Source organism: Cottoperca gobio, unplaced genomic scaffold, assembly GCF_900634415.1.
Source record: "Cottoperca gobio unplaced genomic scaffold, fCotGob3.1 fCotGob3_272arrow_ctg1, whole genome shotgun sequence".
NCBI classification, from domain to species: Eukaryota; Metazoa; Chordata; class Actinopteri; order Perciformes; family Bovichtidae; genus Cottoperca; species Cottoperca gobio.
This window is the reverse complement of record NW_021166888.1, coordinates 262,730-279,937: the sequence shown is the minus strand read 5'-3', so window position 1 is coordinate 279,937 and position 17,208 is coordinate 262,730. Positions and strand designations below refer to the sequence as shown.

Below are 17,208 nucleotides of genomic sequence, written 5' to 3'. Positions count from 1 at the left end.
TAATGAAGTACCACGCTGTAGTACTTGTACCTGTAATGAAGTACCACGCTGTAGTATTTGTACCTGTAATGAAGTACCACGCTGTAGTATTTGTACCTGTAATGAAGTACCACGCTGTAGTATGTAGTATTGTACCTGTAATGAAGTACCACGCTGTAGTATTTGTACCTGTAATGAAGTACCACGCTGTAGTAATTGTACCGGTAATGAAGTACCACGCTGTAGTATTTGTACCTGTAATAAAGTACCACGCTGTAGTATTTGTACCTGTAATGAAGTACCACGCTGTAGTATTTGTACCTGTAATGAAGTACCACGCTGCAGTATTTGTACCTGTAATGAAGTACCACGCTGTAGTACTTGTACCTGTAATGAAGTACCACGCAATGAAGTACCACGCTGTAGTATTTGTACCTGTAATGAAGTACCACGCTGTAGTATTTGTACCTGTAATGAAGTACCACGCTGTAGTATTTGTACCTGTAATGAAGTACCACGCTGTAGTATAGACGCCAGAGCCCACACCTACACACACACACACACACAGACAGACACACACACACCTCAGAAAGGTGCTAATCTAAGCTAGCATTATTAGCCAGCAGTGGATGATTTGAGACGTGCTTGAGATTCGGACCAGATGACTTGATTTGTTCCTGACAGGAAGCAAAACTTTTTGAAACTAATCTGACAGTTTGTCTAAACTTTAGTGAATCCAGTTTATTTCTTACTCTATAATTGTTACAATACCTTCGGTTTTATATCTTAATCTTTATTAATAGTAATCCATCTTCAGTTTCTCAATTGCTTCTACTGAAGAAAAAACTTCAAACGTCGACTGAAATAAATCCAAAATGTTTTATTAACTTGAAACTAAATCCAAAATGAAACATCAAAACATAACTATAACCATTTTATCTCAAATTAAATTCTGGAGACAAAACAATACAGCGTGCAAAACAAATAAATTCATTCTTGTGGTGTCAATTTATTGAGCATATAATAAGTGAAGAAATGTCACTGTAACAACAAAACATGACGACGTAATCATAATTACTGTTTGCAAACCATAAACCAGTAATAAAGAGCTCACAAGTGGTTAAACACGACCACACGGTGCACGTGACTGTGATTTAGATCGAGTTACATTTGTGAATTTAAACTGAGTGCAATGAAATATTCATGTAATAGAATAATGTTCACAGGAAAGTGCAAAGACAAGAAGTTATGAATCAGTGCAAACAGCAGGACGTCACACGTTCACACGTTCACACGTTCACACGACACAAACGTCACAAAAAGAAAAAGTTTGACATTTCTCACGTCGGTCATCTCCCTGAATTTAGAAACTCTCGTCAACTTTAGTGAAGGAAACTGAACTTGTGTATATTTAACATCATTAGTTTTCTTTTCACAATCAAATCAAAGACTTTGATGTCACTTTCCTCACTTCCCACTTCACACCTCACACTTCACTCACACTTCACACCTCACACTTCACACCTCACATCTCACACCTCACACTTCACTCACACTTCACACTTCACACCTCACACTTCACACCTCACACTTCACACTTCACACCTCACACTTCACATCTCACACTTCACACCTCACATTTCACACCTCACACTTCACATCTCACACTTCACACCTCACACTTCACACCTCACACTTCACACTTCACACCTCCCACTTCACACTTCACACTTCACACCTCACACCTCACACCTCACACTTCACACCTCACACTTCACACTTCACACTTCACACCTCACACTTCACACCTAACATACAACATCACTCTTTATTTCCCTCACACATCCTGACCCCATGTTTCCCTCAAGCTGCTTCCCTGTTAACGCCCAGAGTGAAGTCAGCAGACGGCTCGTTACAGTTCAGCCACATTACAAGAACATAACACGTTCTGACCTCTACTAGTATGTATACTGTACAATACAAGAATAAGCCCTTATGACCCACAGCAGCGGAAGTGGTGTGAGTGTGATGAGTGTGTGATGAGTGTGTCTGCAGAGATGTTGCAGCCTGCAGCTTGGATTTCGCTCGCTCGACCTTCGAATGATGCAAATCCTGCAGAGTGTCTTTAAGAGTTTCTTATTTAACAAAGCCGTGATTTTAGTGAAGTCCAGTGAAGCAGAATAAGTGCTCAGAAGAGCAGCCTGGGGTCAGTTGGTCCAGGCGTACGCGTAAAGGCCGTTCTCCTTCCACAGCTGACACCGAACAGCTGAGTAGTTCTGCACCGTGGACAGCCTGTCGGACAGGAGAGCAGTGGCTGCTGGGTATTCTGGCCACTCATCCGCCATCTTACCTGCAAGACAGAATAGCATTGATGTCAGGGATTAGTTCAGTTACATTAGTGTGATGCTCACACACACACACACACACACACACTGCTGCTGCTGCTACTGCTGCTACTGCTTCTGCTGCTACTGCTGCTACTGCTGCTGCTGCTACTGCTGCTGCTGCTGCTGCTACTGCTGCTACTGCTGCTGCTGCTACTGCTGCTGCTGCTAAAGCTGCTGCAACTGCTGCTACTGCTGCTGCTACAGCTGCTGCTGCTGCTGCTGCTACTGCTGCTGCTGCTGCTACTGCTGCTGCTACTGCTGCTACTGCTGCTACTGCTGCTGCTCCTACTGCTGCTGCTGCTAAAGCTGCTGCTACTGCTGCTACTGCTGCTGCTGCTGCTGCTACTGCTGCTGCTGCTACTGCTGCTGCTACTACTGCTGCTGCTTCTGCTGCTGCTACTGCTGCTGCTTCTGCTGCTGCTGCTGCTACTGCTGCTGCTGCTAAAGCTGCTGCTACTGCTGCTACTGCTGCTGCTGCTGCTGCTACTGCTGCTGCTGCTACTGCTGCTGCTACTACTGCTGCTGCTTCTGCTGCTGCTACTGCTGCTGCTTCTGCTGCTGCTGCTGCTACTGCTGCTGCTGCTACTGCTGCTGCTACTGCTGCTGCTGCTGCTGCTGCTACTGCTGCTGCTGCTACTGCTGCTGCTACTGTGGCTGCTGCTGCTACAGCTGCTGCTACTACTGCTGATGCTTCTGCTGCTGCTACTACTACTGCTGCTGCTGCTACTGCTGCTACTTGGATTTACCCAATTTATTATCACAAGGAGTTAAAGTGAAAGTGCAGCCAGTGAGTACCAAACACTAACTCTCAACACTTTACTGGATATCTGTGTTTACAACAAGTCTAAAAGAAAAGTCGGTCCTACGTGCAGAACATCAGGAAGCGTTGTCACCTGTTTTGGCAAAGTTGACGAGGTGGCGTGTGAAGAGATCCTGGAAGCTCTTGTCTCCGTCAGAGAGAGGTTTCCCCAGCACGGACTCCAGCCCGCCGAAGAACGTCACGACGTCCAGGCAGTGGAAGGAGAAGCGGCTGGGGAACGGCAGCAGGACGCCGGACGTGTTGACCGGTCCGGACGGGGTGTGTGTCACCACGTATCGATACACGGGACTGTCGAGGGCGGCTGAACACGGGGAGAGAATCATCAGAGTTAGTGAGGCTGAACTTTAAACACTGACACATAAATACTGGACATCATGGATCATTTTACCAGGAGTGTAAAAACATATTCTTTGTTTATCCAAAAACTGTTTGTCAAAAACTGACCGACAAAGAGCTCTTATTGGCCCTTTCAGTCTTTAAATACCCCCCCCCCCCAGATGTGAATGACAAGACAAACAAAAACAAAGAATAGGAAGAATTAAATATATACAAGTAAAAAATAAATAAATATTTTTTATTTTTTTATTTGTCAAGCTGTTTATATGCATGTAATTAAAATCTGTTATGCCATTTATCATTATTTATTTTAATTTATCTCAGTGTGACTATTATATATATATATATATATATATATATATATATATATATTATTATTATTATTATTATTATTATTATTGTTGTTGTTGTACAAATCTAGAATGAACCATAATAATAAAGTCAATATATAACAAATAAAATGTTAATCTTGCAAAAACATTTGAATAAAACAAGAAAACGTGCATCTATGGCACAGAGGAATAATAATGTAAATCAGACTTTGATACACACACAGTACTTCTATTAGTTTTAGTTTTTACATGATAATTTAAGAAAGGTACAGAAGCTTTATATGGTGCTGAATATAATATTGCTATGAGCCTTAAAATCCCTGATTCATCATCAATCCAGATTGGCCGTTATCCTGCAAACATAAAAAAACAGGCTGTGCAACATAAAAAACCAATGAACCGTGCAGAAAAATCACCCAGGATGCCTTGCAGTCTCCTCTCACAACAGCTAAATGTCAGTTTACTCAGAGCTTCACCACTGAGTGAGCTTAACAAGCCCCACAGGCACAAAAAGACTCATTCAGGAGCTGCAGCAGCTAATCAGGGAGATTTATTATTCTGAATAAAACTGTAATGTGCACTAATGCTGTGATACACTCACGTCCTGCGTGCAGGCAGAGCACTTAACTTCAGGTGTGAGCAGAAGAAACATCCAGTCTGCATCATAAAAACTATGTATAATGAGAGTGACTCATCTTTCTATGAGTGGGTCTACGTTTTGTTTCTGTCGCTCACGTGCACGAGGATGCTCATGCACACACACTATTCCAGTACAGCTAACACGCCAAGATGTGCAGCAACGTGGCATTAAGGCAGAGAAGAAGAAAACTGCAAGTAAACATGCAAACAATGTTGGATTCAAAATACAAGTGCTGCGACCACACACACACACACACACACACACACACACACACACACACACAAACACACACACACACACACACAAACACACACAGACACACACACACACAAACACACACAGACACACACACACACACAAGTTGCTGCTCGCTGCTAAAAATCAGCTTTGCAAATGTTTTATGAGGAAGAAAATACATTCAGCACATTTGAGCTGAAGGATCCGACGATGTTTCGGTGAGTAACACTGAAGTAAACACAGCTTTTGTTTGGTTACAAGACGCCACAGGGCATCTTTAAAAGAAAGGTGGCGTGCCGTCTTTACTCGAGAGGCCATGTGGGCAGCTCGTAACATTTGAAGGAGATTATTTGACCGAGGGAACTGAAGCTCTGAGACACCTGATGGTTGTGGCCTGTGCTTCACCTTCATGTGTTTCTGTCTTTTCCTTGAATGTAAAACATTTTCTTTGTTGTAACTGTATTATGTTTCTGCACACATGACTTCTATTGATCCGTCTGTTCCTGAGGTTTCTTCTCTTTCATTATCCAGAGTTAAGATCAGAGGTGTGCTCTACTTTGGGAGAGCCGTTTACCTGCAGCCCTCCAGGCCAGGTCGTTGTTGGGGCAGGTGGCCCTGATGTCGGACACCATGGTGGTGTAGGCCCGCTCCGGACAGCGGTCTGTGGTGGGGCAGCGTGCGGAGCTCGGATACAGGTCCAACGCCTCTTTAGGGAGAGTCTCACTGAAGGACCGAAGTTTATCTGTGAGGAGCAGAGAGGACGAGACAATGACGCTGGAGATACAGACGTAATGCATACAGTCGGGATGAATGTCGTGCTTTATTGAGAACGCTGACTTCTCCTGCTGCAGAATCTGTAGTTCTTCTGTGGAGTTAAGAACTACAAACTGGCTCACTTTGCTCTAGATGGCGCTCAAAAGCAGAACTTGCTGCTCTTCACTTGTATTGCAAACTATCTACGCTTCCAGTGAAAACAGGCCGAAGAAACCAATGACCGACGTCTGAAGCTCCAGCGCAATGCATCCTGGGACATGTAGGCACTGCCGGTTTTTCCCACCTCATTTCACCAACAAAAACAAAAGACAGCTGTTACCTGTTACCGACCACTGGTAGTCCCCCCAGGTCCAGGAGGAGATGTTTCCAGCCGGGGGTCTGCAGAGGACACACGGAGTTTAAACACAGTAGCAGCTGACGGGGATGAAGCGGGAGCAGGTGAGCCCTCACCTGTAGTCGACCTCCTGCTCCATCGTCCCGATGACGAAGGGGACGTCGCTGTGCTCTCCTTTCTTCTCCCACACCTCGAACGGTGGAGCTTCGAGGACGTATCCGTCCACCACCGCGACGGCACCGATGAAGCGCCCTCTGACAGGGAGGTCCGTCTTCTCATCCGCAGCCCAGGAGGGGAGCTCCTGCCACGGGACGGCCTGCAGGGGAGGAGGTTCAAGAAGTTGTCTTCTGATTGGTCCGTTTCTCTGCTCATCTATTCTTTGTTGCTTGTTAGTTTTCTTTATTCATTGTTGTTAAGTATAATACGTATAATACAAGTAGAATTGTTTTAATTATTATTATGGATTTTATCTTATGTTTATATATAACACGAGATCACATAGAAAGGTGTAAATACATTTTAAAAACACAACAAAGTGGTTGTATGTTGAGCTGGGAGAATAAATAAAGCTGATTTTTATTTTGTTAATTTAATTGATTTGGTGTTTTATACTCAGGAAGTTACAAACACAGTATTTTGACCAGATTTTTGTTATAAAATTATAACTTTTAAGTATTATGTTGGTTAGTAAAAGTAAACATCAACAAAAATCAATAATTCAATAATTAATATGAAGTGTAAAAAGAAATATAAAGCTTTTCCTATCAAAGATAAAAACATCTTTATATTTATTTATGACAAATCAGTTGATAAAATCAATCAATAAATACTTTATTTTATCTTAAAATGACACTTTCTCAATTTCTCAATCAAATCTCTGCTCAGCTGGAGAACTTTAATGTGACACTTTAAAAACGTGATAACAGTTTGACGACGGCTGCACTTATTAAAGTTCAGTAGTTTTTACAGAATCGGGCTCGTATGTTCATAAAATATATTATTCATAATTCCTGCCGAGCTTCTGCTGGGACATCTTTTCTAAATGACTGAAGAATTACATTTTATTTAATAAATCTTAATGGACTGAAGGTGGAAAACCTTCGTCAAGTTACGACTTCTCGAGTTTCACATATTTTTTTTTATTAATTAATAAAGTAAATTATGTTTAGTGTCTATTTTCAAGGTAAATTTATATTAGAAACTTTTATTCAGGTGCTTTAATACCTGGATGTGAAGTTTTAATCCATCAAAATGTCTCATTATAATTACATCGTAAAGACGAGCGATGAATCAGATGTTTTAAATCTTCAACTATTAAAAGAGAATATTATTAAAAAAGATAAATGCACTGTATTTTTTATGACAGTCAAAGAATTATTCCTGTAAAAATGCATTTGAAATAATTTGCTTATAATAATCAAGTTCATTTTGGAACTTTTCAAACATGTAAACATATGAAATCATATTGTTAATTTATATATTATTATTTTATTTATTATAAAATTGTAGAAATGCAATTAAAAACACCGTCAAGCTCTTTGCAGTTATTAACTATAATATAATATATTAAATAATACTGTAAATATTGGATTATACAGAATACAGTCATTTTATTTGTGTAGTAAAAGAGTGAATAAAATGCAGTAAGTAATATAATCATAAATAAGGTAAATCTGCATGAGGAATAAATAAAAATAAAACGTTTTGGTAATAATAATCATCGGTTTGACGCACAGACGTGATTAATCCTTTAATTACACCAAACGACTTGCCCTCCACACATCTTTAGTACGCGTTGCATTGTGTTTAATGTTTGTGTACATGTTGTTATTTATCTATGTTGCAGAGAAAGTACCTGCAGGATGCGTGTGATGGAGAGGCGCCGCAGGCAGCTCAGATCTCCGCAGCCCGTCTTCTTCAGGAACGCCAGGTTGTCGGACTCGGCACGTTGGAGCGGCGTGTTGTAGACGTACGCGCCGCTCATGTCCACCGCCGCGCGGAAGAGACCCTTCGCCAGCGGAGACGTCATCATGGTCCAGACGGACGTCCCACCTTACGCAGAATAAAAGACAAATCGGTCAGTCGGCTGGTTCTGTGTTTCAAATATGTTTAACTGAGCCAAAGATGAAAGCGTTAAGAGCGTCTTTGTGTCCTCTTTTCCATGTACACACACATAAACACATGTGCAATGTAGAAGATGCACACACATAAACACATGTGCAATGTAGAAGATACACACACATAAACACATGTGCAATGTAGAAGATGCAGGGTTAGGGTTGAAGAACAGTATCAAAAAGAAGTGAAGCAGAAATAATTAAATTCAGCAGAAATTGAAATTGAAGATAAATAAAAAGGCATTTACGAAATAAAAGACACATAAATGTGATCTAAACATAGAAACTCATCCTTATCTTCCTAAACGTCTCCCTCACTATCTCAATAAATAAGATTAAAGCTGCAACTCTTAGTCGATCGACAGTAAAGTAATCTAATAACTATTTAGACAATCGAAGAATGGATAGAGGAATGTTTGAACGCAGAAACGTCACCAAATGCTGCTTTTCTCTTGATGTTTGTCTGACACAAGAAGACATTTCAAGCCTTCTGTTTGGACTGTCTTGTACCAAAACAAGCTGACGGGGGGAGCTCTGCCATAACTCTGTAGCCTCTTGAAAAAGATTTCCACCAGCTTTTGCTTTACGGCTGGAAAATATCACATTTCATACCTGAGTTCTGTCCAAATATGGTGACTTTGGCAGGATCTCCTCCAAACATGTGGATGTTGGTCTGGACCCACTTCAGAGCTGCGATCTGGTCCATGAAGCCGTAGTTCCCTGGGGGGTGGGGGGGGGGGGGGTCGATTAGAAACGAGAACCAGTTCTGATGTGGCCTTATTTTCCGGCGTCCCATTTACCCCGTCAGAAACAAAACCAGCTTGCTGCTCTGCGGCAGCTCAGACTAAATTTAACTCTTTTTCTTCCAGCCGAGGGAGCGAAGAAATGGGCCACGGAAGCAGGAGAGTTCAAACTTAGAAATGTGAGCGCGTGAGATGAGAAGGACTCGTGCCGTCACGCCAGCATGACGTGCGAGGCACTCACTTTAAACGGGTCATTTCACATCACGCCTGGATAACGTAACAGAAATCAGTGGTGGACGTAAACATACTTGTGTTATGTTACTTTATTCTTCCACTCCTCTTCACCTCTGAGGGAAATCAGAGATTATATATCATAATATATCAGTAAGAGGGAAAATAAGAGTACTTTTACTTCATACTTTAACTACACTTTGCTGCTAATACTTATGTGCTTCTACTTCAGTATTTCTACGTTGCTGCATTGGTACTTTTATCTGAATACTTCTTCCATTTCTCTCCCAGAGTGCGAGGATGCAAACATGAACCTCACATGGACAGAAAGTGTTCACATCCTTACGGAAATGTAAAGACTTTTTCCAGCATTCAATCCGACTGCAATGTAAACACTATTAAAATTTTAACAGTGAAGGAGAAGAGCTGGTAAGAAAACGCAGAGTAGTACAAATATTTATGTTCCTCTCGGGATGAAAAGAAACTATTCCTCTGGCGCCATCATCAAACGTTTATCTTCTGACCTGCGAAACTAATGATAACGTTCATGAAGTGAAAACACAAACTGTGAGAGAGTTAAAGCTGGAAGAGGACATCACCGTGGTGACAACCTGTCAATCACAGGTAGCCCCACCCTAAAGAGACTCTGCTTCATCCTCTATTGTAAAAGTTTCCATCAGTTACTAAATGAACATCATGTTGAAGAAGACTTGAAACTACAGACTGAGACATAAACTCATCAGGGAAATGTTACTGAGGAAATAAATCGAGAGAAGTAGAAACATTTTCTCATAGACTTCTATACAACCAGAGGAGTCTCCTCCTGCTAGATGTTACAGAGGAGTCTCCTCCTGCTGGATGTTACAGAGGAGTCTCCTGCTGCTGGATGTTACAGAGGAGTCTCCTCCTGCTGGATGTTACAGAGGAGTCTCCTCCTGCTGGATGTGACAGAGGAGTCTCCTGCTGGATGTTACAGAGGAGTCTCCTCCTACTGGATGTTACAGAGGAGTCTCCTGCTGCTGGATGTTACAGAGGAGTCTCCTGCTGCTGGATGTTACAGAGGAGTCTCCTGCAGGATGTTACAGAGGAGTCTCCTGCAGGATGTTACAGAGGAGTCTCCTCCTACTGGATGTTACAGAGGAGTCTCCTGCTGGATGTTACAGAGGAGTCTCCTTCTGCTGGATGTTACAGAGGAGTCTCCTCCTGCTGGATGTTACAGAGGAGTCTCCTCCTGCTGGATGTTACAGAGGAGTCTCCTCCTGCTGGATGTTACAGAGGAGTCTCCTGCTGCTGGATGTTACAGAGGAGTCTCCTCCTGGATGTTACAGAGGAGTCTCCTGCTGCTGGATGTTACAGAGGAGTCTCCTCCTGCTGGATGTTACAGAGGAGTCTCCTCCTGCTGGATGTTACAGAGGAGTCTCCTGCTGGATGTTACAGAGGAGTCTCCTGCTGGATGTTACAGAGGAGTCTCCTCCTACTGGATGTTACAGAGGAGTCTCCTGCTGGATGTTACAGAGGAGTCTCCTCCTACTGGATGTTACAGAGGAGTCTCCTGCTGGATGTTACAGAGGAGTCTCCTTCTGCTGGATGTTACAGAGGAGTCTCCTCCTGCTGGATGTTACAGAGGAGTCTCCTCCTGCTGGATGTTACAGAGGAGTCTCCTCCTGCTGGATGTTACAGAGGAGTCTCCTGCTGCTGGATGTTACAGAGGAGTCTCCTCCTGGATGTTACAGAGGAGTCTCCTGCTGGATGTTACAGAGGAGTCTCCTCCTGCTGGATGTTACAGAGGAGTCTCCTGCTGGATGTTACAGAGGAGTCTCCTCCTGCTGGATGTTACAGAGGAGTCTCCTCCTGCTGGATGTTACAGAGGAGTCTCCTCCTGCTGGATGTTACAGAGGAGTCTCCTCCTGCTGGATGTTACAGAGGAGTCTCCTCCTGCTGGATGTTACAGAGGAGTCTCCTGCTGCTGGATGTTACAGAGGAGTCTCCTCCTGCTGGATGTTACAGGGGAGTCTCCTGCTGCTGGATGTTACAGAGGAGTCTCCTCCTACTGGATGTTACAGAGGAGTCTCCTCCTACTGGATGTTACAGAGGAGTCTCCTCCTGCTGGATGTTACAGAGGAGTCTCCTCCTGCTGGATGTTACAGAGGAGTCTCCTCCTGCTGGATGTTACAGAGGAGTCTCCTCCTGCTGGATGTTACAGAGGAGTCTCCTGCTGCTGGATGTTACAGAGGAGTCTCCTCCTGGATGTTACAGAGGAGTCTCCTGCTGCTGGATGTTACAGAGGAGTCTCCTCCTGCTGGATGTTACAGAGGAGTCTCCTGCTGGATGTTACAGAGGAGTCTCCTCCTGCTGGATGTTACAGAGGAGTCTGTTACAGAGGAGTCTCCTCCTGCTGGATGTTACAGAGGAGTCTCCTGCTGCTGGATGTTACAGAGGAGTCTCCTGCTGCTGGATGTTACAGAGGAGTCTCCTCCTGCTGGATGTTACAGAGGAGTCTCCTCCTGGATGTTACAGAGGAGTCTCCTCCTGCTGGATGTTACAGAGGAGTCTCCTCCTGCTGGATGTCACAGAGGAGTAGAAACATTTTCCCATAGACTTCTATACAATTTCACTTCTTTTGACGATAAACTGTATATATGTAAACTTTATAAACTGTAAACTTTATAAACTGTAAACTTTATAAACAGTATATATATATATATATACAGTATATCTCAAAAGTGAGTACACCCTTTAGATTTTTGCAGATATTCTGTTATATCCTTTCAGGGGATAACATTATCCTACTGAAACTTTGATATAACTTAAAGTAGTCAGTGTGCTGCTTGAATAACAGTATAGATTTATTGTCCTTTGAAAATTACTCAGTACACAGCTGTTAATGTCTAAACAGCTGGCAACAAAAGTGAGTACACCCCATAGTGAACATGTCTAAATTGTGCCCAAAGTGTCAATATTTTGTGTGACCACCATTGTTATCTAGCACTGCTTTAACCCTCCTGGGCATGGAATTCACCAGAGCTGCACAGGTTGCTTCTGGAATCTTCTTCCACTCCTCCACGACGACATCACGGAGCGCACGGATGTTGGACACCTTGCACTCCTCCACCTTCCTCTTGAGGATGCCCCACATGTGCTCAATTGGGTTTAGGTCTGGAGACATACTTGGCCAGTCCATCACCTTAACCTTCAGCTTCTTCAGCAAGGCCGTTGTCATCTTGGAGGTGTGTTTAGGGTCATTATCATGTTGGAAAACTGCCCTACGGCCCAGTTTCCGAAGAGAGGGGATCATGCTCTGCTGCAGGATGTCACAGTATATATTGGAATTCATGTGTCCCTCAATGAAATGCAGCTCCCCAGTGCCGGCAGCACTCATGCAGCCCCAGACCATGATGCTGCCACCACCATGCTTGACTGTAGGCAAAACACATTTGTCTTGGTACTCCTCACCAGGGTGCCGCCACACACGCCGGACACCATCTGACCCTGTGGTCTCATCAGACCACAGGACATGGTTCCAGTAACTCATGTTCTTGGATTCATTGTCTTCAGCAAACTGTTTGCGGGCTTTCTTATGCATCGGTTTCAGAAGGGGCTTCTGTCTGGGGCGACGGCCATACAAACCGATTTGATGCAGTGTGCGGCGTATGGTCTGGGCACTGACAGGCTGACATCCCACTTCTGCAACCTCTGCAGCAATGCTGGAAGCACTCGCACGTCTATTTTTGGAAACCAACCTCTGGATATGACGCTGAGCACGTGGACTCAACTTCTTTGGTCGACCCTGGCGAGGCCTGTTCCGAGTGGAACCTGTCCTGGAAAACCGCTGTATGATCTTAGCCACTGTGCTGCAACTCATTTTCATGGTGTTGGCAATCTTCTTATAGCCAAGGCCATCTTTGTGAAGCGCAATAATCCTTTTTTTCAGCCGCTCAGAGAGTTCCTTGCCATGAGGTGCCATGTTGTCCAGCATTCAGAGAGAATTGTGCCCAAAACACCAAATTTAACAGCCCTGCTTATCATTTACACCTGAATCCTTGTAACACTAACGAGTCACATGACACCAGGGCGGGAAAACAACATCATTGGGCACAATTAGGACATGTTCACTATGGGGTGTACTCACTTTTGTTGCCAGCTGTTTAGACATTAACAGCTGTCTACTGAGTAATTTTCAAAGGACAATAAATCTATACTGTTATTCAAGCAGCACACTGACTACTTTAAGTTATATCAAAGTTTCAGTAGGATAATGTTATCCCCTGAAAGGATATAACAGAATATTTGCAAAAATCTAAAGGGTGTACTCACTTTTGAGATATACTGTATATTTCCCCACACTGTGTCACAGACTGACCTGAGGTGTTTTTCGGAGAGCCTTCTCTCAGTATCTCCAGCGCCATGAATCCGAAGGCGTTGAGTCTGTAATTGAAGCTGACGTAGACCATTCCCGTGTCGGCGGCGAGCTTCTCCGTGGGCGAGTATCCGTCCTCTCCTCCACTGAACATGTGCAGGAATCCTCCGTGGATCCAGACCATGACGGGCAGCTTGTCCTCCGGCCGCAGCGTGGGCGTCCACACATTGATGAAGAGGCAGTCCTCCTGGCCCATCACCTTCCCCGAGCCCGTCAGCGGCCGTACCTGAGGGCACACGCTGCGGAAGCGGCCCGCGTCCATGACCCCCTCCCGGTGCACCGGGGGGGCCGGGGGGGCCCAACGCAGCTGACCGATGGGTGGAGCGGCGTAGGGTATGCCCTTAAAGGAGTAGGCTCCATTATTCTGAGAGAGAAGGATTCAATAAATAAACAAAGCAGGAATAACAAACTTGCAATGTTGCAATAAAATAACATTATTTGGTATATCTTTTATTTATGGTCATTTATATTCCTCTTGTAAGGACACATGTGCAGACTGTACATAAAGAAACCTTTCAGGGCTGCAACTCACAATGATTTTATTATCAATTAATAGTTTGGTCAATAAAATAAGAAAATAGTGAACGATGTCTTTAAATGTCTCGTTTGTCTCTTTAATTTGATATAAAACAGAAAAGCAGGAAATCTTCATATTTACGAGGCTGAAAACAGCATTTTCTACAACTTTTGCATCAAACGATTAATCATTATAAATAAATAAAATAGTTGACGATTATCTTACGACTAATCGTCGTAGCTCTACCGGAGTCCGGTGTGTAAACTCACGTGTCTTCCTCTGAACTCGCCGCAGTGCGTTGACACCTGGATGACGCCCGGCGGCAGCGTCTGGGCCACGTATGCCAGGTAGGTGGCGATAGAGAGCAGAGCGAGCACGGCGAGGCAGATGAGGACGATGCAGCGTCTGGAGAGCACCAGCAGGGGGCTGATGTAGTGTCTGTGCCGGACGTACTGCGTCTCCTCCTCGTCCTCCTCCTGCACCAGGTAGCGGTACTCGGTCCTCTCCGGGACCTCGAAGGCATCTTCATTCATCTTCACTCTGAGGCACAAAACACAGGAAACTGAAGTCTTTGTATCTAAAGGCACACCAGACACCAGACACCAGACACCAGACACACCGGACGCACCAGGACGCACCAGAACTTGCGGCTCCTGTGTCTCGGCCAAAAGGTTGCACTTGAACACACCACAAAGACTTCAGCCAACGGCCAATCAGCTCGTACGTTCTGCGCCTGCGTGAGAGGAAGTAACGCTCCGCACCGGCAGGCGGCGGTCGTGTGTATTCGTCACTAAAAGAGAAGCTGCCGGCTGGTTTTAGATTTCTGTACTTGAAACGACTGACAGACTTTACAAATATCTACATTCAATTGTTTCTCTGCAGAAGTTTATTTCTGTTATTGCAAACTTCTCATCCTTTTTATTTTTGTTTGTGTCATTCTTACTTTAAGTTTAAGGAGAAAATTATGAGCTAAAAAGATTTATTTGGGTGAATAATATATTAAAGTTTTTATACTTTTTCTGTCATTTTCTAAATAATAATTTTAATGATGATTTTAAACTTTTTTTAAGAAATGTGTAAATGTATTCTTATTGTATTATTTTGTATATTTATGTTTCTTGTACACATTTATAATAGTTTTTATATCAATATTTGCTCTTATTTTACGTTTTAATTTGTAGAATTATTGTTAATTGATAAGCTGAACTTGTATTCATAAAAAATATTTTTTGGGCCGATTAATGAACTGTTTTCTACTTTTTCTATGTGTTTTTGTGTAAATACTTTTTAGGAGAATTGTTTTTATCTTGATGATTTGTGTGATTTATAGTGTGTATTTGATTAAGTTTTTGCTGTGTCGTATTTAAGTATAAATATATTAGTTTTCTATTTAATTTGGGTTTTTATTCAGACGTGAGAAACGTGTGAAGAACATTCAGGTGAAACAGGTTTCCTCTTTAGCAATGTTCTCTGCCCTGCATGGTGCAAAGCTGTCAAACCTGCACAAGATCAAGGGTGTGTGTGTGTGTGTGTGTGTGTGTGTGTGTGTGTGTGTGTGTGTGTGTGTGTGTGTGTGTGGGCGTGTGTGTGTGTGTGTGTGTGTGTGTGTGTGTGTGGGCGTGTGTGTGTGTGTGTGTGTGTGTGTGTGTGTGTGTGTGTGTGTGTGTGTGTGTGTGGGCGTGTGTGTTCAGACAAAAGAGCTACATATTTGAGCTTTCAGGTGGAGGTTAAAGTCGACTGCTGGTGTTTATTAGTGTGTGATTGTTTAAGAGTGAACTTTTCCCCTCAGAGGGACAAAACTGAAAACACTTTCTGTATTTTATTGTTTTGTAAAGATATTTATTTAAAGTAGAGATGGACGACATGATGGCATACTGTGCAAAAGTATTAAAACCCACTTAAAAGTGATCTCATTTGATTAGAAATGACCACTAAAGCTGCAACAACAGCTTCAGGGTCTGGAAATCCTTTTATTCGAGTTAATTAAGTTACAATCTTTAACCAACGCCTTGTAATTACTTTCATTGTTGATACTCTTATTTCTAGAGAATAGAATAATAAGCAGGCTTTTATTTAGAGAAATAAAACTTTAACTGAACCTTTAGCTGATGTTGTATTGATAACATCACGTGATATTGTACAGTTGAGGGGGGGGGGGGGTATGTTTAGCTCGCGCGCCCACACACGCGCAGAAACACACGCTAAAAAGGGAAACAGGAAAAAGCGTGTGAACAATAACCGGATATAAAGTGAGGAAAACATCATCCGTTATTTTACACAGCAGGTGATGTCTGTACTTTATATTAAATATACACGTCTCGTGAGGCTCCTGTGTGGTTAACGGAGAGATAACTAAATAACCACATTGAGTTAATAACACATTTGTACAGTTTATCTGACGTTTCTGTGTTTTCAGTCCAGTTTCTGCACTAAATCTCTTTTCCTTGAACTTCCTCTCACGAACAACTCCACCGTCTTTATTCTCTGACACTTCACAAAACTGCAGAACAAGAGAAAATACAACTTACCATGTCCTGTAAACACGCAACACATGGAAGAGTAAAGTCTCACTAAACTACAGTTGACGCATTTACTTCTGCTCTGAGCAGCGCGCGCATGTCCCTTTCCTCTTGTACTTTGTTTTTGTTTTTTACACTTAAAGGGCCAGTACAGCAAACACTTCTATACAACCAGACTTCTTTTGATTTCAGAAAACAGTAAACACTAAATCCTGATCTGAGAAATAAACTTTACGTATGTAAACTTCATAAACTGTATGTTTGTAAACTTTATAAACTGTATGTTTGTAAACTTTATAAACTGTATTTTTGTAAACTTCATAAACTGTATGTTTGTAAACTTCATAAACTGTATGTTTGTAAACTTCATAAACTGTATGTTTGTAAACTTTATAAACTGTATGTTTGTAAACTTTATAAACTGTATGTTTGTAAACTACATAAACTGTATGTTTGTAAACTTTATAAACTGTATGTTTGTAAACTTTATAAACTGTATGTTTGTAAACTTCATAAACTGTATGTTTGTAAACTTCATAAACTGTATGTTTGTAAACTTCATAAACTGTATGTTTGTAAACTTTATAAACTGTATGTTTGTAAACTTTATAAACTGTATGTTTGTAAACTTCATAAACTGTATGTTTGTAAACTTCATAAACTGTATGTTTGTAAACTTCATAAACTGTATGTTTGTAAACTTTATAAACTGTATGTTTGTAAACTTTATAAACTGTATGTTTGTAAACTTTATAAACTGTATGTTTGTAAACTTCATAAACTGTATGTTTGTAAACTTCATAAACTGTATGTTTGTAAACTTCA

The 17,208-nt window shown here is 42.4% G+C and overlaps 1 protein-coding gene across 1 annotated transcript; it reads right to left on the bottom strand.

Annotated features, from left to right (window-relative positions):
* Window positions 1–843: 843 nt before the first annotated feature.
* Window positions 844–16,493, bottom strand: LOC115005160 (para-nitrobenzyl esterase). Its single transcript, XM_029426973.1, has 11 exons — window positions 16,393–16,493; window positions 14,134–14,404; window positions 13,291–13,711; window positions 8,569–8,676; window positions 7,695–7,891; window positions 5,956–6,155; window positions 5,825–5,883; window positions 5,306–5,473; window positions 3,260–3,487; window positions 1,732–2,329; window positions 844–1,464 (listed from the first exon to the last, which is right to left on the bottom strand). Exons 2-10 carry the CDS (start codon window positions 14,395–14,397, stop codon window positions 2,187–2,189), a joined length of 1,788 nt encoding a protein of 595 aa, XP_029282833.1. The 5' UTR covers window positions 14,398–14,404; window positions 16,393–16,493; the 3' UTR covers window positions 844–1,464; window positions 1,732–2,186.
* Between the last annotated feature and the right edge of the window lie 715 nt (window positions 16,494–17,208).